Genomic DNA, 26,144 nt, shown 5'->3' on the forward strand with positions numbered 1-26,144 from the left:
CCGCGAGATAACTTGGTCTGGCCCTTGGAGATTGCTGGGCCAAGCCAAGCCATGTGGCTACTGAGTATGTGACCTAATATGCTAATATTAGGGGATGTGGTCTAATATGCTAATGAGTTCCTGCTGGTTTTTTTCTACCAAAAAAAGCACCCTGAATCTAGGCATTTGCTGGGTGTGTGCATGTGTGTGCGCCAAATTAGGCTTTCCCCACATTACTTCAAATAGAAAAACAATTATTTGCATTATTTTTGCTGGCCTGAATCGTTCTCCCTTGGCAGAGCACTGTTTTTAAACGTTGATAATTTTGTACGGCCTGCAAATGATGTTATACATATCCAAATGCCCCTTGGCAGAAAAATGGTTCCCCACCCCTGAACTAAAGCAAGAGCTCTCCTCAAATATTGAGCTAGCTTTACCTACCGAGTTCTTTCACCCATCTTTACTCTCAAAACAATAGACAGGAACCCACTTTAGTGTCTCTTCTCCGTATTTAAATGAGGGGGGGGGAGGAAATTAAGATCAGCTTAATTGAGGAGTCTTAGGCACAATTCCCACTTGTGGCAAGCTGGAGTTTATTTTACAAAATGTATATCCTGCCGTTCTGCCCTCACAAGAGCCACCAAAGCGGCTAACAAAATATAGTGAAATCGTTTTTTAAAACCATGCCCCCCCCCTCCACAACACATATCATTAAAACTGACTCCTTGGGAGGGCCCAGAGGCCCCAGTCAGGTTCCACTCATGAGGGGGGAGACTTTAAGGGAAACTGGGGCTTCACATGTGACTGAGCAGTGAGCGCAACTGAGGCAGCTTGGAAGATGGCTGCCCTATGGGCAAGCACCAGTTCCTGGAAAAAGAGGGTTTGCGAGATGGTTGTTTGGTCATGAGCCCAATTTTCATATATTTACTTTATTACATTTGTATCTCACCCTCCCCTGACGGGCTCAGGGCAGCTAATATATAGAATACTTCCAAGTCAGTTCATATGACTCTCAAAACCTTCAGTAAAACCTTCATATCAAATGGAATGAGAAACCATCTGGAGTTGAAATAAGGAATCATAGACAAGATTTCAAGTACATTTATTGGAACTTATAGGACACAGCACAAGCACTTTAAACTTCGTTACTGAAGCATATGAGACAACATCAGCATTTTATTGAAGATTTTGAGAGTCATATGGACTGACTGACTTGGAAGTACTCTATATATGAATTGTGTTCATATGTGTGTGTTTGGAATTATGTGTTTGGGATATTGAACCTTGGAATTAAATACTAAACTTTGATAATGTGACTTTGAATGTGACCCTCCCTGAGCCCATTTTTGGGAGGGGGGGCAGAAATATGAAATAATAAACAAATAAATAAATAATGAATTACAGCCATGTCTCTAACTGGGTGACTGAGAGCCAGTTTCTCTCTCTCCCAGCCTAATCTACCTCACAGTGCCGCTGCTGTTGTGAGGAGAAAATAGAGGAGGGGTGAGCAACACTGTAATCAGCTTTCCTCATAGGGGAATAAGTGAGGTGTGATTTTAATGAACAGTTAACATGTCAAAGCTACAATTTATTTATTTATTTATTTGGGATTTATATCCCGCCCTTCCCACAAATGGCTCAGGGCGGCTTCCAACAGTTAATCAACATAAAATTTAAACAATTTCAAATATAAAACAATTAAATATTTAAACAATCTCCTCCCAAGTGCCACAAAGTAGTGAACAGAATTGTCTGGTCTCAGACCCAAAGAAGAATCCACCACTAATTCTTTTTTAATCTGCAGACAATATCATCAAGCGTCTTTAACCAGTTACTGGTAAAGAATATTTAAGAACTGTAATCCTCTACTTGGTAAGTGGTTACAGCATTTAACACACAAGAGCTGATGCTGTTACCCCCCCCCCCCAATCAGACTTAGGAGAGTTAAACATAATTAAGACAGATTTTTCACAATGGTCAAAAGGTATTTATACTTCACAGCCTGAGAATTCTTCCTGGCTTTAGCCTATAAACAGGATACTCCCAGAGAAGCATCAGTGCTGCTCTAGTCACAGAAAAATATTTGGGAAGATGACACATGTTCTCCACAGCTGGGTCACCCAGCTCTTAACCTTCCTGTTCAATCAGACTTTTCAAAATCTCTTCCCCATTCATCTAAGCTACCTTGAAGAATGCCATTTGAGAAAGTTTCATTGTTTATCTGAGGTATTCCAGAAGCTGAGGCATGGAGCTTTGCTAATATGACCCTCTCTTGTTGAGAAATGAAAAGGCTGAAACAGGGTTGTAATGCTTTTTTGTTCACATATAAAGCAGGACTGGGTTGTCTGCTTATGGCCTCAGAAGAGGTACATGGATGAGGAAAACTGTTTCACACCTCATTTGTTTGAGTCCCAAAATCTCAATCACTCTTCTCCCTGGTTATTTTTCCTCTGAGAGGCAAGGAAACGGGGCTACAAAGCAGAGGCGCAACTTCACTGCCATTTTATGGATGAACAAAGATGGCTGCCCCCATTACAACTGAACTGGTCTGGACCTGTTAGATGGCACTTTTTTCCTGCAAGGAAACCCTACTTTATCAGTTACTGGATGCAGAAGGCGATACAATATTACAATACATATCACACACAAACCTCCAAGTCTGAAGGGACCATTCTTCCTAAAATGTGCTTCTAGCCAATTACCACTGAGCATTTGGTTCACACTTGCATTGTTGGGACAAATAACTCTCACTGAGACATAAGATGCCCACAGTCGTTTCCCCGCTCTAAGATGTATACAATGAATTTTAACGATTTTACTGTAATTTATTTTAATATTATGTATCTTAACTGTTGTGAGCCACCCTGAGCCCGACAGGGGAGGGCGGGATATAAATATAATATAATAAAATAAATAAATAAGATGCTGACAAGAATTAACAGAAAACAACTGCTTTAAACTAAATCCATCAATACTCTCAAACTTCACCAGAGCAAAGAAGGGCATCATTAACACATTAAACCATCAAAGTCTGTATTGTCTACTCAGATTGGCAGTGACTTTCTAGGGTCTTAGGTCTTTCACATCACCTGCTACCAGAACTTTTAACTGGAGATGCCAGGGATTGAACCTGGGACCTTCTGCAAGCCATGCAGATGCTCTCCCACTGAGTCACAGCTCCTCTCCTAACTGGAGGATGATATCAAATCAAGCAGCCAAGTGGTATTACTTACAAAGTAACATAATGGCTTCAATCTCACTATCTGCCTGTACTGACAGAAGGGATTTCCCTGCTCCAAAGTCTACAATAGGATCAGAAAACAATAATCTGCTTTCATCCGAACACTCTTCGCCTCTGAGTTTCACGGTACAATATAAAATCACATGACTCAAGATTTAAAAAAAAAAACACCTGTTAGCTAGCCAATTTATAGAACTGCTTAGTTGGAATATTCCACCTTCCCTGCCTCAATTCATGAGGGAATGATAGAGGGAGGAAGTGAGAAGAGGCCGCTGGCTGGCTAGCGAGAGCTTAACAAGATCTGGCTGAGGCAGAATCCATTTCCCCTCAGCTTCTCACAAGTATCAAAAAGAGCTGGATATTTTTGATACTTGTTTATTTATTTATTATTATTATCAAGTATCACAAGAGGAGAGAGCAATCCCGTGGCTGGGAGCTGAAGGGCAAAACTTCAAAGGCTGTAAACCTACGGGTGAGAGAAAGATCCAAAAGAGAGAAAGAGGAAGGCCTGATCTTCAAGTGAAGCCTCCCACATTCCTTGGTTTCTGCTGTATTTCTTCCTTTTGTATTCTAAAGCCACCTTGGGATTCCCCCCATTGATAAGAACAGCATAATGTAAATTATTCAATTAAAAGTTATTTAAAATCACCAACTATGTGAGAAACACTGATGCAGTCACATCCAGCTTCTGAGTCATCATTCAGTATTATGTGCTTCAATAAAAAGTTAGCAGAACCCCTTTTCCATGGCCCACAAGAAGAGCTGGTTTTATACCCCACTCTTCACTACCTGAAGGAGTCTCGGAGCAGCTTACAATCACCTTCCCTTCCTCTCCCCACGAAAGATACCCTGTGAGGAAGGGGAGGCTGAGAGAGTTCTGAGAGAGCTGTGACTGACCCAAGGTCACCCAGCTGGCTTTATGTAGAGGAGTGGAGAATCAAACCTGGTTCTCCAGATTAGACTCTGCCGCTCTTAACCACTACACCAAGCAGGCTCTCAGAGTGAGGAAGGGGTACAGTCAGGGGTGGAACTCTAGCAGGAGCTCCTTTGCATACTAGGCCACACACCCCTGATGTAGCCAATCCTCCAAGAGCTTACAATAATAATAATAATACTGGGAATTATTAGGAAGGGAATTGAGAACAAATCAGCCAGTATCATAATGCCCCTGTATAAATCGATGGTGCGGTCTCATTTGGAATACTGTGTACAATTCTGGTCACTGCACCTCAAAAAGGATATTGCAGCATTGGAAAAAGTCCAGAAAAGGGCAACTAGAAAGATTAAAGGGTTGGAACACTTTTCCTATGAAGAAAGGTTAAAATGCTTGGGGCTCTTTAACTTGGAGAAATGTCGACTGCGGGGTGACATGATAGAGGTTTACAAGATTATGCATGGGATGGAGAAAGCAGAGAAAGAAGTTCTTTTCTCCCTTTCTCACAATACTCATGGGCATTTGATGAAATTGCTGAGCAGTCAGGTAAAAACGGATAAAAGGAAGTACTTCTTCACCCAAAGGGTGATTAACATGCGGAATTCACAGTCACAGGAGGTGGTGCCAGCTAAAAGCATAGACAGCTTCAAGAGGGGGTTACATAAAAATATAGAGCAGAGGTCCATCAGTGGCTATTAGCCACAGCGTGTATATATGTGTGTGTGTGTGTGTGTGTATATATAAATTTTTTGCCACTGTGTGACACAGAGTGTTGGACTGGATGGGCCATTGGCCTGATCCAACATGGCTTCTCCTATGTTCTTATGTTCTAAAGAAAGAGTCTTGTAAGCTCTCAGAGGACTGGCTACATCAGGGGTGTGTGGCCTAATATGCAAAGGAGCTCCTGCTAGAATTCCAACCCTGGGCACAGTGATATACTGAGTTGTAGGGCAGAGAGCGCAAGGCATAGGGCAGAAAACGCAGTTATGCTGAGATCTAGAAACCTGGTTTAATGCTGCACAAAAAAGCAAAGGCTGGTCTGGGTGGCTGTGGGAGCGTCTAGGCCAGGGGTGGCCAAACTGTGGCTCAGGAGCCACACACAGCTCTTTCACACATATTGTGTGGCTTCTGGAGGCTGAGGAGGAACTTACTGCAGGCTTACTCTCTAAGTAAGTGTGCTTAGCATCAGGACCTCAGTCGGCCTCTGAACACTGACTCATAGAAAGGAGGGGGAAATTGGCAGGCTTGCAAGCTCTTCTCCATCACAGAAGTCGTTCGGAGACCTAGAGCAGGGAAATAGAATGCAAGAGCCGAGGGACCCTGGAAGGAGGGATGGTATTAAAGAGGGTGATGCAGGGTTCACCCTTGTAGGAGCTGTATCTATTAACCCTGGTGCCAAGGCAAAGAGAGATGCATAATGATACAAACAGTGGTCAATGATTCCTATGGTACGTGTGTGTTTCCTTCCCCCACCAGTGCCAAAAAACAATTGCCTAACCTTTCCCTATGCTGGTCTTATGGAGACTGTTATTCCTGGCTTTTTTAAAAAAAAGTCTCCTTATAGCATGGCCATGTAAAGTGTATGCATGTGTCTTTTATCTTTCTGTGCAAAGAAAGCATTAAGAGTTTTATTAAAGACACGCATGTAACATTTGTTCATATCTTGTGGCTCTTGAACATCTGACTTTTACTTTGTGTGGCTCTTACATTAAGCAAACTTGGCCACTCCTAGTCTAGGCCGACTGCTGCATAGCTGTGGAAAGCATTTTAAAAGAGGAATGCCTTTAGAGGGCCAATAATCATGAGAACCTAAAGGGCATTAGCACACCACTCTGCAACTGGATAAGCAAGGCCAAAAATCATGACTGGTCAGGCAGAAAATCAATGACACAAACACCTGCCTGCCTGCCAGGGCAGATTTATTTGGCACCAGCTATTAAGTTGCAGAAGCGCACGTGTTCCTGGAATGCTTCTTGATCTACGCAAGCCACCAGGGGCTGGCTTTCTGGGAACAGATCCTCAAACACAAGGGTGGCCAAACTTGCTTCATGTAAGCGCCACACAGAATATACATCAGATGTCTGAGAGCTGTAAGATAGGGATGTTAGATGTTTGAGAGCCGGGAGGGAGGGAGGGAGGGAGGGAGGGAGGGAGGGAGGGGGGGGAGGGAGGGGAAGGAAGGAAGGAAGGAAGGAAGGAAGGAAGGAAGGAAGGAAGGAAGGAAGGAAGGAAGGAAGGAAGGAAGGAAGGAAGGAAGGAAGGAAGGAAGGAAGGAAGGAAGGAAGGAAGGAAGGAAGGAAGGGAGGGAGGGAGGAGGGGAGGAAGGAGGGGAGGAAGGAGAGGAGGAAGGAGGGGAGGAAGGAAGGAATAGATGGGGTGAGGAGTGAGGGAGAAGTGGAAAGAAAGCAACTTTAACTTTAAATGCATTCTTCAAGCCACTGGCTGGCTTGGCAAAGTGATTTAAAGAGAGAAATGCCCTCTCAAGCTGGCCAATGGAGCAGCAGGGGCTTAGAGAGCCGCACAATATGTGTGAAAGAGCCACAGCTTGGCCACCCCTGCTCAAACACTTCCCCCCGCCCTCGGACTAGCAGCCACTCGAAGAATTTCAGAGGCCCCCAACGTCATTTCTCCAGTGCTCAGCTCGAACTCTGGACTCCGGAGTCTGCAGACCTCTTGCCAACTGTTGACTATAGCGCAACCTCTTCCCGATGAGGACACAAGGGCGGGGAGGGGGGGAGGAAAGGGTCACTCCACTGTCAAGAGGTGCAATTATCCCTCGGCGGAGCATCATTAGAAGAGCTAGCCAATAGGAATCACCCTGCATTCATAAGAACAAACCGGACCAGTAGCACATGCCCCCTGTGTGAATCAGGCCTGCTTACCTGTTCCGAGCAGGAGATTTCCCCGCGTCCTCTTGAACGATTCCAAGGCGCGTCGACAAAGGGGTGGGGGAAGATTCTCCGTGGGTCAGGCTGAAAGGGAACAAAACTACATTTAGCAATCCTTTGTGCCATATTTCAACATTCGAAGGCAGGCCACCGTCACTGAGCAGTCACAGTGGCCTTCCTAAAATAAACGCTTTTGCCCTCGCTATTCAAAGAATTTGTGTGACTCTTCTTCACTCTAAGTAATCTTCTCAAATATTTAAAAGCTCCAAGTTGTCCGAAGTTCCACAAGCATCTTCTCTTCCGGCCAAGGTCTTTCTGTTAACATGCAAAGCCCAGCCATTGTCAGTCTCCAGAAGATATAGAAGCTGAGATTTTTTTAGTGTCCCCTCCTAAAAAAAAAAATCGGTAGGATCTTTCATGGCCAGGATTACACAGAGAGGCAGGATGGTGGTTAAGAGCAGTGGACTCTAATCCAGAGATGTAAGTTTGATTCCCTGCTCCTCCACATGACGCCTGCTAGATGACCTAGGGCCAATCCCCGTTCTCTCAGAGCTCTCTCAGCCTCACTTGCATCACCTGCCTGTTGTGGGGAAAGGAAGGAAGGTGACTGTTAAGTCACTCTGAGACACATGAGGCCTGCTGGGTGACCCTGGACCAACCACAGTTCTCTCAGAGTTCTCTCAGCCCCACCTACCTCACAAGGCGTCTGTTGTGGGGAGAGGAAGGGAAGGAGATTGTAAGCCACTCTGAGACTCCTTAGGGTAGAGAAAAGTCAGGTACAAAAACCAACTCTTCTTCCTCAAGAGCAGTGTCTCTCAGAGCTCTCTCAGTCCTACCTATCTCACAAGGTGTCTGTTGTGGGGAGTGGAAGGGAAGGAGATTTTAAGCCGCTCTAAGACTCCTTAGGGTAGAAAAAAGCCAGGTATAAAAATCGGAAGTGTTTAAAAGTGTTTTTATCAATGTTTCTGGTGTTAACTTCTAAAAAGGAGCAGGGTAGGTTTGCACATTCAAATCATCTGGCGTGTGGCCAACATCAGGACTGCAAAGTTGATCTAGACACCTCTCTTCCCAAGGAACAGGAGTGAGGGGGGAGGAGAGAAGGCACCCCTTCCACTCCACTGCTCATGTTAAGTGCAAAAAACTCTACTGCTCATGCGGGTGCAAAAAAGTCACAAGGGAAAGGGACACTGAAGAAGAAGACTGCAGATTTATACCCTGCCCTTCTCTCTGAATCAGAGACTCAGAGCGGCTTACAATCTCCTATATCAGGGGTGGCCAATGGTAGCTCTCCAGATGTTTTTTGCCTACAACTCCCATCAGCCCCAGCCAGCATGGCCAATGACTGGGGCTGATGGGAGTTGTAGTCAAAAAACATCTGGAGAGCTACCATTGGCCACCCCTGTCCTATATCTTCTCCCTCCACAACAGACACCCTGTGAGGTGGGTGGGGCTGAGAGGGCTCTCACAGCAGCTGCCCTTTCAAGGATAACCTCTGCCAGAGCTATGGCTAACCCAAGGCCATTCCGGCAGCTGTAAGTGGAAGAGTGGGGAATCAAACCCAGTTCTCCCAGATAAAAGTCCACACACTTAACCACTACACTAAACTGGCTCTCTGGCACTGTACATGTTCAGGGATACTCCTTTTTATTAGGCATCTAAACATGGACATGCTGGGTGGAAAAGGCACCACAATCCCCCTACACAGCCGAAAAGAAGTGTTTCTTCTCTTCACAACCACTAGAGGGAGCTCTACAACTTCTCTTTAAAGACTAGGTCTGCTCGACTGACCCGTAGTCATGACGGGGGTGGGGCAGGGGGGCCCTGCTCCCGACTTCTTGCCAGGGCCCCTGGCTGTCTCTGCTGCAGCTGAAGGGCCACGGGAGTCCTTTCTCAGCCTCCCACAGCCTTCCCCACCCTCCTTCTCCACAACTGAAATTGCAAGGGAAGAACGGTGGAGTAGCCGCTGGCCTCCCATGCTATTTAAAGGGCCCACCAATCAGTTCATTGCAGGACTCCAAAGGCCGCTCCAATGCCCTTCCAGCACAATTTCAATCATGCGGAAGGGGGAGGTGGCCATGGCTCTCAAGAGGCCATTCTTGGCCACTCTCTCCTCTGCTGCCCTCTCCCCTGTGATTGAAATCTTGCAGGAGGGGCAGTGGAGCAGCCACCAGTGTCCCACCCTATTTAAAGGGGCCACTGATCAGCAGGTCCTTTAAACAGTGTTGGAGGCCGGCGGCTGCTCCACTGCCCTTCCCACGCAATATCAATCATGGGGGAGGGGGCAGCAGAGGGGACAGTGGCTGAGAGAATGCCCACTTGAGAGCCATGGCCACTGATGCTTCCTCCCTCCTTCCACTGGGGGGGCCCACCGAAAAATTGAGACCCCCCCCCGAATTTTCTAATCCTGGCTTCAGCCCTGTTGCTCAACAACATTGATCATGATTAATAAGTCCACCTTCTCAACAGGACCCGCGAGAAAGAAGAATCGTGTGGCTTGAAAGGTGGACTCGAGCCTTCAAAACCTAAGTGGGCTCTTTGTGGATTTACAACTCCAAAGTGACAAAAGCTCCTCGGTACCTTTGCCAGGTGAGGTCTTCTTCCAGAAAGATGTTGCGACTCGCCTTTCTGCTGGCGACAGGGGTCCGTGGCTCCCCCGGATCCAGCACTGACACACAACTGGGAGAATCCGACAAGGCGCTCAGGTCTTCCCCAATGGAGTTGCTGTCTGTGGAGTGTGCGTAGCTTAAGGCTATTTTACGACAGTAAGTGCAAGCTCTGAGATCACCTGGGAGGGGGGGAGAAACAGATAGAAGAAAACAGGGACAGTCTTGGGCCCTGCTGAGCGAAGGCAAAGATCTGAAACCAAGACTTCCTTCGGTAGTTTTCACACAAACACACCAGCTCCGCTTTGCGAACGCACTCCATAAACCAATGCTAAAGTTAGATTATGTACACATTAAAGACAGGGCATGAAAGAAAAGATTTTATGTTCTTTCAAAGGCAGTGAAGCAGGAAAATAAGCATTTGTGTGATTTAGGGACTGAACTTCAAAATACCTTTTACTTTCCACAGACCCAATAAAGAAGTTTTTGTACAGTTTTCATTTTAGAATGAAGAGCAAGTGTCTCTGACCTTTTTGAGTCTGCGGGCACTTTTGGAATTCTGACACTGCATAGTGGGTGCAGCCACAAAATGGCTGCCACAGGAGGCGGAGCCAGCCACAAAATGGCTGCTGCGGCTTCCCTTCAATCACATAGCAAAGATCTTTGTGCTGTAGTGGCAGCTACTGCCAAAGCAATGTTTTTTTTAATTAAAAAAATCTGCAGTCAATAAAATCTGCAGTGACCAATCAGAATGACCAATCAGAAGTCCAATCAGAAGTTAAACACACACCTTACCTGTGTAACCCATGAATTTCCCAGGTATTTCTTGGTTGCAGCATCGGCTGCAGAAGATCTGCCCGCATAATCGGCAGTGGTGTCTTCGGCGGAAGGTAGTGAATTTCTCACTACAATCGTAACACTCTTTGCACTGACTATCTGGCATCCAGTATTGCTTCAGATCGCTGTCCTGCAGAGTGGAATCAAGTAATTTTGGTCATGCTGGAAATGCTCAGAACACCACACAATATCATGCAATGTTAGAAGGCCATAAGCAGATTACACTTCCTCAGCCACAGACCAAATTGGATTTTCCATGGAATGAGCCCATCTCAGGACAGTTAGCTGCAGAGCTTTCTCAGATCACCAGTAAAAGGCTTGCAGTCTAATAGACAAGATCTATCCGTGTAACAGATTTGATCTCAGATGCCTCCCAAAGACCCCTGTGCATGTAAGTTACATTAGTGATGTACAAAGAGGGCTTCTCTCTCAGTTCATAACTGAAACATTTTAACGAGTCTAATTTTTTTTTAACCTTACATGGGGATACCATGCCTCAGTCATAAGAATCTTCCAGATGTAACAGTCTGTGTGTGGTCATCGTGACTATATGGATTTGACCCAAATAAAAGGCAGCAACAGAAAACAAAATATTCAGGAGAGAAACAGGGTTGCCAAATTAGATTGTCAGAAAAACCTTAAGTAAACAGAGCAACAGGAGGTGGAGGAGGTGGAAGAGAAAGAGAAGAAGAAGAGGAGGAAGAAGAGGAAGAAGAAGAGGAGGAAGAGGAAGACCACAGATTTATACCCCGCCCTTCATTATGAACCAGAGTCTCAGAGTGGCTTACAATCTCTTTTATCTCTTTCCCCCACAACAGACACCCTGTGAGATAGGAGGGGGTGAGAGAGCTCTCACAGCAGCTGCTCTTTCAAGGAAAACTCCTATGAGAGCTATGACTGACTCAAAGCCATTCCAGCAGGTACAGGTGGAGGAGAAAGGAATTAAACTCGGTCTCCCAGATAAGAGTCCGCACACTTCACCACTACACCAAACTGGCTCTCTAGGGCAGGGACAGACATTTCTGAGGGCTGGACCACCACCCATTTTCAGAGGGTTTGCAGCCCACCTTTGAGTCCAAACCCACCGGTTGGGAAACAGTTCTATTGGATCCCTAGACCATCCCATTGCATTAAAACACACTTAATTCAATACCTGGCTTTTTCCTTCCATGATTTCTTTGAGCCGCTTCAAGACTGTGGTGAGGCTTCGGAGCTGAACAGCCGTCCGAGGGTCATGACCACCGAGGGGTGGCTCTTTTCTTCGACTGTCTGCAACTGAAAGGGTGCCATTTGACAGGTAAATTCTGGCTACCTCTGACAAGGAGGTGTTTTTCTAAGAACACACACATGCTGCTTGAGCTCCTTTTTAAGTTCAAAGCAAACAGTGAAAAGATGGTTTTTCAAAGTTTAGTTTAAATGAGCAAGTCCATTCCAGAGCCAAGACATCTCCTCGTCAAGAAAAGACACTTTCTACTTATTCTGGGAAGAGGCACCTGTCAAACTGTTTCCCAGAACATGACAGATTTGATAGCACAGAATTGCAAAACTGAAAAATCCAGCCTGCCAGATTTCAAGACGATGATGATATTGGATTCATATCCCGCCCTATACCCTGAATCTCAGAGAGGTCACAATCTTCTTTACTTCCCCCCACCCCTAACAACAGAAACCCTGTGAGGTAGATTGGGCTTTCAAGGACAACTCCTACAAGAGCTACAGCTGACCCAAGCCCATTCCAGCAGCTGCAAGTGGAGGAGTGGAGACTCAAACCCGGTGCTGCCAGATAAGAGTCTGTGTATTTAACCACTACACCAAACTGGCTCTCTTAGAAGTTGTTTCTAAGGAAGCATACAGCCTTCGGGTTCAGCCACAAACCATGATTCTGTTGAGTGCCGCTAGTCTTCAACAAGACCAGATTTAAAAAAAAAAAAATCAATTCAGAAACACAGCCCTAATTACCTTAAGGGATTGCTTCTCAACTTATTTGGCGTGCAATAAACCAAAGTATATGCCAGGTCCAGTTAATACTACCTTATGGAAAAGAGCTATCCCCACACCCTCACAGATCGATGTGTTTGGTACAAATATGTGAATGCAACACACACACACGAATAAACCCACTTCCATCAATCTCACTGAAACTAACATTAAATTCTGAGAGAAGCCAGGAGTATCAACAGGACGCCTGTGTTTAGAAGACACAAAACAACCACAGTTAGTAAGCAGGCCCCACCAACATTAAGGGGATTTCAGCAGTACTGAGTTACGTACTTCAGCGACATTCAGGTCTGAGATCCTCTGGGCCGATCAAATCCCAAGCTCCAGCCACAATTTATGGGTTATCAGTTTTTGAAAACGCACTGGCTTGAATCCATTGGAGTTCTTTCATGGACAGAAGGCTTTCCACTAACAGAACACAACTTTTTTGCCTCCACACCCTGCTGCAGCCCAAAATACCCTTCCACCCCAAAAAACATCCCAATGGATCCAAGCCACTCTTTAGATGAGGAAAGACAACTCTCAATTCGAGGGAGGGGGGTTTCTGCCACTGACAGAAGAGTAAAATAAAACCATCCACATTCTGAAAATGATTCCCAAATGACTTCCTTGTCTGAAGAAGCGTGCATGCACATGAAAGCTTACGTTCTGAATAAAACTAAGTTGGTCTTAAAGGTGCAGTCGACTCCTATTTTGTCCCAAATACATTGTGCCTGACGGGGGGAAGGAGAAACTGCAAATAAACCAGTGACATGGATTCCCTGGGATACGTATCCATCAGAGAAACTTACAATGGCCACGTTCTCTCAGCAACCATGAACCCGGCTCAAAGCACAAACAGAAAGGGGCAAAAGGCCTGAACAGCTTTTTGTCTGCCACCAAAACACTGAGTGAAAAGAGGTCTGAAAGGAGGGAAGAACAGAGCATTCAGCAAACATTTGTCCATCTTATTCACGGTTTAAAACATTTCTACCCTACCCTTATTTCCTCAGACCCAAGGCAGCGATCTAAAGCAAGAAGATAAACAATTCCCCTTGAGGTAACTTTCACCGCTTAGCGGAAAGTCTACTTTAGAAACAAAAGTTACCGTATTTCAAATGTAACATTTAGTATTCTAGCCATCGCACACACAAAAATAAATACAAGGGGGAAAACACTAAATTAAGCTCAAAGCCACCCAGTAAAACAACTTCAACTCACCACAGCAGATACAAAACTCACCCAAATGTCTTACGATTCTAAAGCCATCAAGTTAACCCAACCGCAAACTGGGAAACAGTTGGCCAAAGTTTACTCTCCTCTCTCCTTGAAATACCCTCTCTGTATTTCAGATTACCATCTCTGTATTTCAGAGTTTCTTACCAGCTGCACCATTCTCCATTCAGGCACACATTTTGTTTTGCTCTCTCTTGTATAAGAGGGAACAAAACATGGCTTCTTTGTATGAACTGCTTTCTACATCGCTGGTGTCAGCAAGAATGAAAGCAGCTCAACAAAGAATGAAAGAAACGCAGGCGAGTTAACTGTTGCTGAGCGATGGCCAGGCTTCCGGGGGATGAGAAACTGTTTGCCTTTTGAGGTTTAGATTCTCTCCCACACTCACTGGGAAGCCACCACTAGTAAGGCCCAGCTATTTACAGTGAAGTCTTAAGCAGAATTGCATCTTTTGAAGTGCACTGAAGTCAGTGGGCTCAGAATGGCATAAATTAACTAGGGCAACACTGTTGATTTCCTTTAACAGCTTTGGGACTGAACAAGGATCTTTCTATGTATGGCACAATAAAAGCCTTAATCTTTCTCATGCTGTATCTGCCAACTTCCAGTTTTGGGGGGAAACACTGTGTGTTACATTTTCAGAGGCACTTGTGAACTTTTATGCTGTACTTCAAATATTTAATCTCTTGGGGCTGCTTCAATGGATTTTCAGCACACACTACGTTTGATGTTCAGAATGACTTTAAACACACTACTACAAATCGTTCACCATTAACTGTGTCTTTATCCAGCTCTTCTGCAAGGAGTTTTGGGAGGTGCACCCAGTTCTCTCATTTTCTGCCACAACACCCTTCTGAGGTTAAGCCAAGAGACTGCAACTGACTCAAGGTCCTCCAGTAAGTTTCACAGCTGTGCTAGGATCTGAACCCAAGTCTCTATGGTTGAGCAGTCTAACCACAGCCCTTCCAGCTCTTCCTTTTATGACTGATGTGTTCCAAATCCTTTTCTACTCTCCTCAGGGCCTTGTGTTGTCTGTCTCCTCCAAAAACACACAAAGCTTCAGTCTGAACGTATCGTTAAGCCTGTTAATGAGATTAGTGAGCTTTTTTTAGAAAGAACAACAAATGTATATCACAAGATGGAGGGAGGTACTTTTCTGATTTGATTCCCCACGTAAAAGTTATGCAGAAATAGACAACAGCTGTAAAATCTGATTGCCTCTTCTAATCGAATCATGGTCATTTGGACCATCTTTCCTTGAGAAGGCCTGGAAAGTAACATACATTCTTGCGTACAGTTAGAGGAATGGAGTTAGAGGAATCTAGCTTTTGCAAGGCATTCAGTGCACTGTTTCTCACTCCCCACCCTCCTGGCTTATACTCGGACAGAAATTTCTGTTAATATTTAAATTGCTAACTGCTATCTGGTGCAGCACTCCGGTTTCCAGCGTAAGGGGGGGGGGGGGAGCAAAGACCAGCTCGTCACATTGTCACGATTATGCAATTCCTCACCGTGAAATGAACTGCTGGTACACAGGAATGCACACAGCATCCAAAGCTAACAGTGCAGAGGCCCTAACTTTGAGAACCTTGTGAAATTCTGCTTTAAAAACAAAGATAGGCAAGAGTACTCAGCAGGCAGGTACTCAATCGAAGACCACCAGCTTCACAACTTGCTTGGAATATTTCAGTCTTGTAACGATAACAGGAGGTGAGCACACTGTACACAGACGAAGAAAGAAGGGGATGATGATGATGATACTGGATTTATATCCCGTCCTATACTCTGAATCTCAGAGCAGTCACAATCTCATTTACCTTCCCCCCCCCCACAACAGACACCCTGTGAGGTAGGTGGGGCTGAGAGAGTCCTCACAGAAGCTGCTCTTTAAAGGACAACTCCTACAAGAGCTATGGCTGACCCAAGGCCATTCCAGCAGGTGCAAATGGAGGAGTGAGGAATCAAACCCGGTTCTCCCATATAAGAGTCTGCACACTTAACCACTACACCAAACTGGCTTTCACAGGGCAGAGATGAGAGTATTCCTTTGCAATATATCCCCTCCTTTTCCACTTCCCTGGCAGAACAGACTAAGCACTGAGCGCAAGAGACCGCCACAATAAAAGGACAGACTCTATGTTTAGAAGCCATGCAGCAGCTAAGAGATGAATTTCTCACCACTTGCCATTTCTTTATGACCTGCTTTGCATTGGGTGCACCCAGGGCTTTTTATGTAGCAGGAGCTCCTTTGCATATTAGACCGCACCCCCATGATATAGCCAATCCTCATGGAGCTTACAGGGCTTACTTCTCACAGAGCCTACTGTAAGCTCTCGGACAACTGGCTACATCAAGGGGGTGTGGCCTAATATGCAAAGGAGTTCCTGCTATCCAAAAAAAAAATCCCTAGGTGCACCACCTCACATTGCAAGTGGATTTAGCAACAAACAATTATTTGCACATGCAGAATTAATGAATTCGGAAGGAGGTTTGGTGGCCAACCTCCCCCCACCCACCCCTGACATATGAAGGGATTCTTTTGCAGGGACTTGTGGGTCCCCACGTGTTATATGAAGTGGTACGGCTAGACATATATTCGAGACAGCAAAATACTGAGCTGCTTGAAAAGCCACAACTGCGACAGAAGGGGTTTATTCTTCAGCAGAAACCAGTCAACTTGAGTTATAGTACCAGGGAGGCATTTTCATATATTTCTCACTGTTCTTGGTACAGTAACACACCCATATCTCAGACTAGAATTCATCCAAAGACTCTTCTGCAATTTAGCCCTGGGTGCACCACCTCACACTGCAAGTGGATTTAGCAATGAACAAGTCTTCACACATGCAGAATTAACATGTTAGGAAGGAGGATCATTGCCCCAGACAGAGAGTTCCAACAATACGCTGTGGCTCATAGCCACTGATGGACCTCTGCTCCAGATGTTTATCCAGTCCCCTCTTGAAGCTGGCTATGCTTGCAGCTGCCACCTATGGCAGTGAATTCCACATGTTAATCACCCTTTGGGTGAAGAAGTACTTCCTTTCATCCATTCTAACCCAACTCAACAATTTCATTGAGTGTGCACGAGTTCTTGTATTGCAGGTGGGAGAAGTTCATGCTTTTCCCTGGTCGAACGTTCTACAAATTTTGATTCTTGGGGCCAAAACCAGATGTAACCAGACAGAGAATTATGTGTATTCATTCATTCTCGGTGTGACCAGTTTGGGAATGAAAACCAAAGCAACAGGAGTGCCCCCTGGTGGCAATCTGCCGCATCCAGCAACTGGGTTTTCCATTATTTTCACTGTATCCATTCCATGTATCGCCCTGACCTGGATAGCCCAACCTTGTCAGATCTCAGAAGCTAAGCCACATCAGCCTTAGTCAGTACTTGCATGTGAGGTTACCAAAGAAGTCCAAGTTTGTGATGCAGAGGCCAGCAATGGCAAACTACTTTTGTTCATCTCTTGCCTTGAAAACCCTACAGGCTAAACCAGGGGTGTTGAACAAGCAACCTGCGGGATAGATCCAGCCCCTGCAAGGCTTAGGCCCATCCCGCAAGCAACTGATCTCCCCCCAAATCTCTCTGACTGTCCAAGAGGCAGAATCGGCTGTAGAAGCAGGAAGAAGACCTCTCCTCCCCCACCCCCCACACACCTGGGCTTACATTTTATGGCACACATGGCTGTAGGACGCAGATTCAGATTCACTAGAACATGGACAGAGCGCCAAGTAGAATTGCATTAGCTATACTCATAGAATTTCTCTAATGGAACCCATGGAGGTCTTAGCATGGAGCCCTTTAGAGAACAAAGAAAGAAAAGTCATTGCATATCACAAAGCACATTTCCCTAGCAAGAGAATGTTATGAGAGTTCTGTTAGCATCCTTTGATAAGGAAAGCTTTTCTCCCCACCTCAGGAAGAACCCCCTAGCCTGAAGAAGCCATCACGCCCACGCAGTAGAGATTGTACTTACTGACACATTCTCTGGAACCAAGCCATCTGCACATTTTTAAAGGAACACCTAATCACAAAGTTCTATGCAGATGCCAGAAAGACGGGAGATTGGGAGTAGAGAACAAAGAACTCCCTAAGGAATTATCCCATCCTGAGAGAGACGGGTTTCTTTAAACCAATGAGATACCACAAATTGCCGGAAGCGAGGACTTTGTAGCCAATCAACTGAATTTCTTTTGTTTACAGGAGGGTATAAAATGATTATGTTTTGTAAAGGAAAGTCGAAGGAGAACGAAGGAAGGGGGTGTGAAGGGCTGTTTTCCTCCCTACATTAATGTGAAAACAAAAAGAGCTGCACACCAACTGTTCTGCACCTCTGTTGTTTGGGGAGTCCTTTGTTTGGGAAAAAGGGGACTCTGCGGAAATACAACATGGCCCAGCCCGACAACATCTCATTTATGTCAGATCCACCCCTCATAAGAAATGAGTTCAACACCCCTGGGCTAAGCCATACGTCAGCTGTGACCTGATAGCACTTTTCACCACTATTCTCTGCAGGGCTTTTTTGTAGCAGGAACTCCTTTGCATGTTAGGTCACACGCCCCTGATGTAGCCAATCCTCCTGAAGCTTACAGGGCTTTTCTTACAGGGTCTACTGTAAGCTCTTGGAGGATTGGCTACATCAGGGGCATGTGGCCTAATAGACAAAGGAGTTCCTGCTACAAAAAAAGCCCTGATTCTATGTATCTAGGGCTGACACTTGGAAATACTGAACTGTTGAACTGGCTGTCCTAAAACCCAGCTGGCTGGCCTTAACGAAACATCTGAGCCTTAGTTTTCGCCAATATATTTGCTTGGAAGCTGAGCTGGTCAACAGACAGACAGTAACACTGCAGGCTTTGCTAATGCCTTTGCATGGAGGGTGTAATGTCGTCGGGTTCACAGTGAAAACAGGTTAGAACTCGTAATAAAGCAAAGGGCGTTCAACAGAATGTGGGATAGATCCAAGAGGGCAGCCGTGTTGGTCTGAAGCAGTTGAACAAAGCAGGAGTCAAGTTCCACCTTTAAGACCAACCCCTGCTTTGTTCAGAATGTGGGATATACACTGTACTGGCATCCAAGCATTCCTTCAGAGCTTCTCTTTGGCTTTCTCTTGTTTGGACATTGTCCTGTTCTGCGCTTTGAAATGTCAGAGGCCAAGATCTCTTCACACATTCGAGCAGAAAGGAGTCCCCAGGAAGATTCCCGCTCCAATTAAGCATTCAGCAATGGATTTCCTAACTATATAAAAATTCTGCTTTCAAAACCAGCATCCCCCTGCAGTTGCCTGGGAAGACTAGCTTTTATTTCTAAACCGAGATTTCATGCCATTTTTCTTTCCACACCCCACAAATGGAAATAGAAAAGTTAACTTTGTGGGCAAAGTTGGAGTCCAGCAGCACCTTTAAGAGCAACAAAAGTTAATTCTGGGTAACAGCTTTCATGTGAATGCACATTTCTTCAGAGATCTTCGCGTATCTTCTTCAGATATTTTCAGGTCTCTGGAGAAGTGTGCATGCACGTGAAAGCTTCTACCCAGAATTAAACTTTGTTGGTCTTAAAGGTGCCACTGGACTCGAACTCTGTTCTAGCGCTTAGACCAACATGGCTACCCACCTGAATCTGTCTTTGTGGGCAGTTTCTTCTATACATTAAGACAGGACAGTTAAGGTAAGTCTTCTTCAACCAGTACACTTCCAGTGCAATGGACCACAGTCCATGTGCTTATTTCCCTTCCTGCTTTTCTTATTTCCAAAACCCACCTTCCCATAGTTCGATGCAATACTCAAAATCCTGTGCAACTAAAGACAATAAAGCCAAAGGAAATATAAACAAACTCTCCATTTTGCTTAGCTTATTCTGGCCACAGGAAACTAGGACTCCAAAGGTGAATACTTTTTTTAAAAAAAAGCACAGACCTCCTTAAAGCCATCTCTCCAAGGATCTCTGGAGGTGAACATTTGGAAAAGTTTTTGAACCCATGACGGGTTAAGCCAGTTCAGTTCAGTTTATTATTACAGTCATTGACCAGAACATGTAAGTCATTTAGAACAACCTTAAAAGTACCTTATAAAAAGTCCCATAAAGAGTCTACATATCAAGATTTGATGATTTGAGGGTAATAACAGTAAAAAGAATATAAAAGATTATTTAACCTTTTAAACCTGTTAAAAAGTCACTTTAAAATTTGTTAAAAGATTTACAGTTTGCCCTATGTGTCTAGCTTTTTGCGTTCTTAATAAACGTGGGAACAGAACCTAGCCATCTGTCTTGTTGTCTGGTAGTTCCTATCTGACAGAAAATAATCTAATTTGAGTTTATTTGATCTGCCAGGGAACCCTTCCAGGTTAAGCCATAGACGCTACCCCTTTTAAAGTGCAGCTCTCTTACCTAACGACGTGGAAGATCTCCTCTGCAGCTCCCCAGCGATCGTCTTTTTGTAAGGCACTGGTGATCGCAGGGACTGTCCCCTCGAACAGTGTTGCGGGCTCGGCCAGCTTGTGTTCAGAGGCGGCTGGTCCCCTTGCCCCGTTTCGGCTCTCTCTGCAGAGAAAACAGGTCGACCATCATCTAGAAAACACAGAGTGGACATTAGTGGGGTACAACCAGCAATCACGAATGTGAACAAACTGAAACTCTGATGGAATGCTTTCCACTTCTTTCAAAGGATCTGTTCAGGCAGTTATTTGTCCATGGAGTCAACATGCAGATCTAAGAAGGAGAGAAGTAAAAGGAAGAAAGCCCTCTTTCTTCACCTGTGAACTTGCATCGGGGTGGGGGGAGTGTAAACTGTACCGCAGCTCCTGGCCGGCAAAGATGTTCCATTCATAGCCAGCACACAAACACTGGACTGAAGTGTCCTCATCTTCCCTATTAACCTCTCTGAGGACACCCTGACCACGTAAACAGATGGAACTACACTAATGACCAGGCCTCAGATTCAGCAGCAAGCTCACAGGAGCACAGCTCCTGAACCTTTCTGAGGGTTCCCCCTCTTCCTCCCCACCTACCTTGTCCATTGAATAGTAGGTGCAGCTGCATAACAATCCCTGGATTAGGAGAGTGGACAGCCAGCCACTAGGGGCTTTGCCACACCCCCAGCAGCCCTCATTAACCTCTGGAGAAGACCCCCACTCTACCCTTTCTCCACTTCTTATGTGATTTTGGGTGGCGGGTGGCTTGCTGGCCTTTTGACTGAGGGGGGGGGGGCAAGGAGAGCCCCAGGTGAGCGAGGCCTGCTTAGGCTGGCTGGATCTCTAGCCAGCCCAAGCAGGCCTCGCTCGCCCGGGGCTCTCCTTTCTTGCATCAGGTTGCTTTTGGATGGTGGGGGGCCCACATATGCTAATGAGTTATGCTAATGAGCTCTACCACCTTTTTTTTTTTTTACAAAACAACCCCTGCTAATGACACAGAATAACCATTAGCTTCTCAAGCACTATAACATGAATTACTCTACGGGAGCAAAAGTTCTTTGGATTCAGACTGCAGCAGCTGCCATTTTGGGTTTAAAAAAAAAAAAGACTGCATAATAGATTACGAGGCCTCCTCTTTCTAGGCCATGGTAATATATCAGTGTTATTAATAGTAATATAGATGAGAATTTGGTCCATCCAAATTAGATGTCTAAATGGGGGAAAGACTGGTTGTGCAATACTTGTTACGACAGCACTTGCGTGTCTTCGCACCCAACGTATGATGTTGTGGGCAGTGCAAATTAACCTCGCAGCCGTCTACGTCAGTCTGGTTTAATGCTTTCAAGAGATTTCACTAGCTATATTAACTATTCCACACACAGTGTAGCTACCTGAAGGCCATTTTCTCCGGTAACCTCCATCTTGTAATAAGAGCTAATGAGCAGCAGGTTCAAGACGGACAAAAGGAAATACTGCTTTCCACAGAAAGCGATTAAAATGTGGCATTCTCTGTTAGAAAATGTAGTTAACGGCCGCATGAATAAATAGATTTAAAAGGGGGTTAGATAGATTTAAACGGGGATTAGATGGATTCATGGAGGATTAGTTTTATCAATGGCTACTAGCCCTGGTGACTGAGGGGAACCTCCACACTCAGAGGCATTAAGCCTCTGGATCACAGAGCCAGGAGGCAACATCAGGGGAAGCCTCTGTGCCCTGTTGTTAGCCCTCCAGTGTGAGACAGGATGCTGGACTAGATGGACCATTACAGGGGCGGCCAAACTGCAGCTCAGGAGTCACATGTGGCTCTTTCACACATCTCCTGGGGCTCCCCACTGCCTGGCTGGGAGAAGGCATTTGTCTCTTTAAATTCCTTCTCCTAGCCAAGCCAGCTGGCAGCTTGGAGAATGCCTTTAAAGTAGCTTTCTTTCCAGCCCTCTCTCCCTCCTTCCTTCAGGTTCTCAAACATCTGACAGCCACACCCTGGGGCTCTCAAACACCTGATGTTTATTCTACACAGCTCTTACATTAAGCAAGCTTGACTACTCTTGGACTATCAGTATGATCCAGCAGGGCTCTTCCTATGTTCTTAAAAGCCTTTACTAGAACTAGATTCCCCACAGCATTTATTTACTAAATTTATATCCCACCGTCCTTTCCAATGGGAACCCAAAATAACTTATGCCATTCTCTTCTCCTTTCTATCCTCACAACAACCCTGTGATGTAGGTTAGGCAGAGAGCATACGACTGGCCCAAGGTCAACTGGCAGCCTTCCATGGTACAATGGGGATTCGAACCTGGGTCCTCTTAGATCCTAGCCCTGACAATAACCAGTACACCGCACTGGTTCTCTGTCATCAGGGAATCGTAGAATCTAGAGAGAGAACTACTTTACAGTCTGATGCTCTGCACGTTTACTCAGAAATAAGCAGGGCTTTTCTTATAGCAGGAACTCCTTTGCATATTAGGCTACACCCCCTTGATGTAGCCAATCCTCCAAAGCTTACCGTAGGCCCTGTAGGAAGAGTCCTGTAAACTCTTGGAGGATTGGCTACATAAGAGGGGTGTGACCTAATCTGCAAAGGAGTTCCTACTACAAAAAAAGCCCTGGAAGTGTGCTAATTTAACTAGATTGATCATAGACACGCATATGCTCGTTGTCCAACAAAAAGAAAATCTTCAGACTGGCCTTAATTACCCTCTTCCTCCACCTGTTAGCAAGAAAACATTATACAAATGGAGCAACGAAGTTAAAAGCCCAGAACGGGAGGGGGAGTCTATCTTTCTCACTCCTGTCTCAGCTTCCATTACCAGCCATTAGTTTAGACATCAGTCGAGAGCAGGGGTGGAATTATATTAGGAGCTCCTTTGCATATTAGGCCACACACCCGTGATGTAGCCAATCCTCCAAGAGCTTACAAGGCTCTTTTTGGTAAGCTCTTGGAGGATTGGCTACATCGGGGGTGTGGCCTAATATGCAAAGGAGCTCCTGCTAGAATTCCACCCCTGATCGAGCGAGTCATACAGGAGCAGATGCCGCACCACAGGGTGACTCTGTATTCTCCTTCTTTGCCCATTTAAACCTCCATTAGAAACTGGACCAGAAGAAGTCATTCAGGTCTTCCATTGCAATCACCAGGATCTCCTAAGAGGGACAGCTAGAACTTTTGGAACCATGTGAGACTGAAAATAAGTCAGCCATACCTAGAAAAGTCGGCTTTCTACTCTTTCTGCTTGCATTTCATAGCTGAATTCAGTACACTCAGATCCTGATTCAGTCCTTTAGGCAGGAAGAGAGGAAGAGAATTTCTAGACAAATATATCCGTTAAGTCAAGCATCTGGGGGGACATGACCTACACTGTAGAGCGTGATATGGTTCTGGCACCTCCCAAGTTCTCACGGTTTCCTCAGTACCTGCCAGCAAAAAACCACCAGCTTTCAAAACAGCAAAAAGAGGCAGTTTGGTGTAGTGGTTAGGTATGCTGACTGTTATCTGGGAGAACTGGGTTTGATTCCCCACTCCTCCACTTGCAGCTGCTGGAATGGCCTTGGGTTAGCCATAGCTGTCCTTGAAAGGCCAGCTTTTGTGAGAGCTCTCTCAGCCCCATCAACCTCACAGGATGTCTGTTGTGGGGGGGGGGGGGGAAGGTAAAAGAGACTGTGACTGCTCTGAGACTCTGAGATTCAGAGTATAGGGTGGGATATAAATCTGCAGTCTTCTTCTTCTTCAAAACGTGAACTCTTAGCCGCTAAGCGAACACAGTCTCTTTTACAAGCCCTCTCTCCAGGGCTCAGCCTGACTGGAAGGGGGCAAAGGTTGCCACTTTTGCCCAGATTAATAAATGCATGCCAGGCATTGCATAAACCAGGCATTCTCCCTCCTTAATCCAACTGTCATTACAAGGAGCTGAGGGCCAGATACTTCTCAAAGGCCTTCCAGCTCCATGATCCAACAATTCTTCCTTTGATCGACCCTCCTCTGATAGGGGACAGCAAAGACCACCAAAACCTTCACCTCCACTTTGTATCTTATGGTTGGTTAATCATACCTACTGGAGAGTATTTAACAAAGACCAGAGTCCTGTTGAAATTAACTGGGTAGGATGGGGCGGAGAAGAGAATGCTGTTATGTCTGCTGATATTCAAGGTACCGTTTGTGAAGGATTCAATGCAGTCTGCTCCCTGCAAAAAGAAACGGAGCCCCTATCCACGTCCCTGTGGAAGTCACAGATAGTATCAGCAGGTACAATCCCCTCTACACAGGGCTCTGGTTATCTGCAACAACATTAATATGCAGCCTAAACTAGTACAGATTTCTGGCACAGATACTTTTGTTGTTGTAAGCAGGGCTTCTATCGTAGCAGGAACTCTTTTGCATATTAGCTACACCCCTCTTATGTAGCCAATCCTCCAAGAGCTTACAGGGCTCTTCTTACAGGGCCTACTGTAAGCTCTTGGAGGACTGGCTGCATCAGCGGGGTGTGGCCTAATATGCAAAGGCGTTCTTGCTACAAAAAAAGCCCTGGTTGTAAGTAGCCCCCCCACACACACACTTCTGCTAACAAGCATGGGGCCTGTATCATAAGCCTTGCTGGATCAGACCAGTGTTCCATCTAGCCCAGCATCCTGTCTCACATACAGGCCAACGAGTTACTCTGGGGGGGCCAACAAACAGGGCATAGAAGTTGAGGCCTTCCCCTTATGTTTTGCCAACCACAAATCTTTTGTAAGGATGAAAGAAGAGGCTTGCTGGATCAGACCAGTGGTCCATCTAGTCCAGCATCCTGTCTCACACACACAGGTCAACTAGTTACTCTAGAGAGCCAACAAACGGGGCATAGAGGATGAGACCTTCCCCTTATGTTGCCTCCCAGCACTGGTATGCAGGGTTTTACTGTCTCTGAATGTGGAGGTTCCCTCTGGTCCAGTAGTCACTGATGGACCCACCATGAACTTAACCTAAGCATTTTTTAAAGCTATGAATGCTTGTGGCTATCACTACATCCTCTGGCAGTGAATTTCACATTTGAATCACTTGTTGAATAAAGAACTTCATGGCACCTCAGAGAGGCAGAGCCTGTTATTAAGGTCATGCAGGATCTAGTCCAGTGTCCCCTCTAAGCTGAGTTAGCATGATCTAGCTCACATTTTAGCCTCCAGCTCACACATTTTTGTCTTAGCTCATGAAAAATGGCCCCAGAGCACACTAATTTATGCAGTAGCTTACAACTTTAATGTCAGGAGCTCACAAAGTAGAATTTTTGCTTACAAGACTCTGCAGTTTAGAGAGAATACTGATCTAGTCCAGGAGTGGCCAAACTTGCTTAACCCGAGAACCACACAGAATACATGTCAGATGTTTGAGAGCCACAAGACATGAACATCAGATGTTCGAGAGCCACAAGGAAGGAAGGGGGGCATACAGATGGGAGAGGGAGGAGAGTGGAAAGAAAGCAACTTTAAGTTTAAACTTTACTGCATTCTCTAAGCCTCCAAGCTGGCGTTGCAAAGTGATTTAAAGGGACTTTAAATGCCTTTTCCAAGCCAGCCAATGGGACAGTGGGAACTTCCAAGAGCCACACAGTATGTGTGAAAGAGCCACAGTTTGGCCACCCCTGATCTAGTCCAATGAATAAGAGAATATTCACAGGCCCTGAAGAGCTGTGAGACATATTTCAGCCCTCCTTCTCCAGCACTTCGCTGGTTGGACACAAAAAACTGAAAACAAAACCGAGTTTAGAGCTTACCTTTAGAAAAACGGAAGAGATTCACGAAAGAGCTGTAGGCAGATTTAAAAGCAGGTTCATCTTGGTCGGGAGTCAAAGGCTTGAAGTGTGTAAGGTGGGAAGGACTGCCGCCAGGGGAGGAGGGCACCTCACTCGTTGAGTCCGGCGTCGGAGATGGCTTGTCATCTGTGGCCATCTCATGGACCCCCAGGAGATTGGAGGCACACTCTCAACACTTTGTTGGCTTCTTCCAGTGACCACACAAGACACCATCCAGGCCTCAACAACTTTTCTGGTCCAGTATGA

At 45.5% G+C, this 26,144-nt stretch overlaps 1 protein-coding gene across 1 annotated transcript in view; it reads right to left on the reverse strand.

Moving 5' to 3' along the window:
* Positions 1-26,144, reverse strand: part of PIKFYVE (phosphoinositide kinase, FYVE-type zinc finger containing) — a 93,569-nt gene extending 67,425 nt beyond the window's left edge. The window contains exons 1-6 of the mRNA XM_060257462.1: positions 25,860-26,144; positions 20,087-20,266; positions 11,636-11,751; positions 10,441-10,612; positions 9,620-9,827; positions 7,037-7,126 (exon numbers count right to left, since the gene is read on the reverse strand). Coding sequence (XP_060113445.1) covers positions 7,037-7,126; positions 9,620-9,827; positions 10,441-10,612; positions 11,636-11,751; positions 20,087-20,266; positions 25,860-26,034 — 941 coding nt within the window. The 5' untranslated portion in view covers positions 26,035-26,144. The remainder of the gene's footprint in view (positions 1-7,036; positions 7,127-9,619; positions 9,828-10,440; positions 10,613-11,635; positions 11,752-20,086; positions 20,267-25,859) is intronic.

This window comes from Heteronotia binoei, chromosome 16 (genome assembly GCF_032191835.1).
Source record: "Heteronotia binoei isolate CCM8104 ecotype False Entrance Well chromosome 16, APGP_CSIRO_Hbin_v1, whole genome shotgun sequence".
Taxonomy (NCBI): domain Eukaryota; kingdom Metazoa; phylum Chordata; class Lepidosauria; order Squamata; family Gekkonidae; genus Heteronotia; species Heteronotia binoei.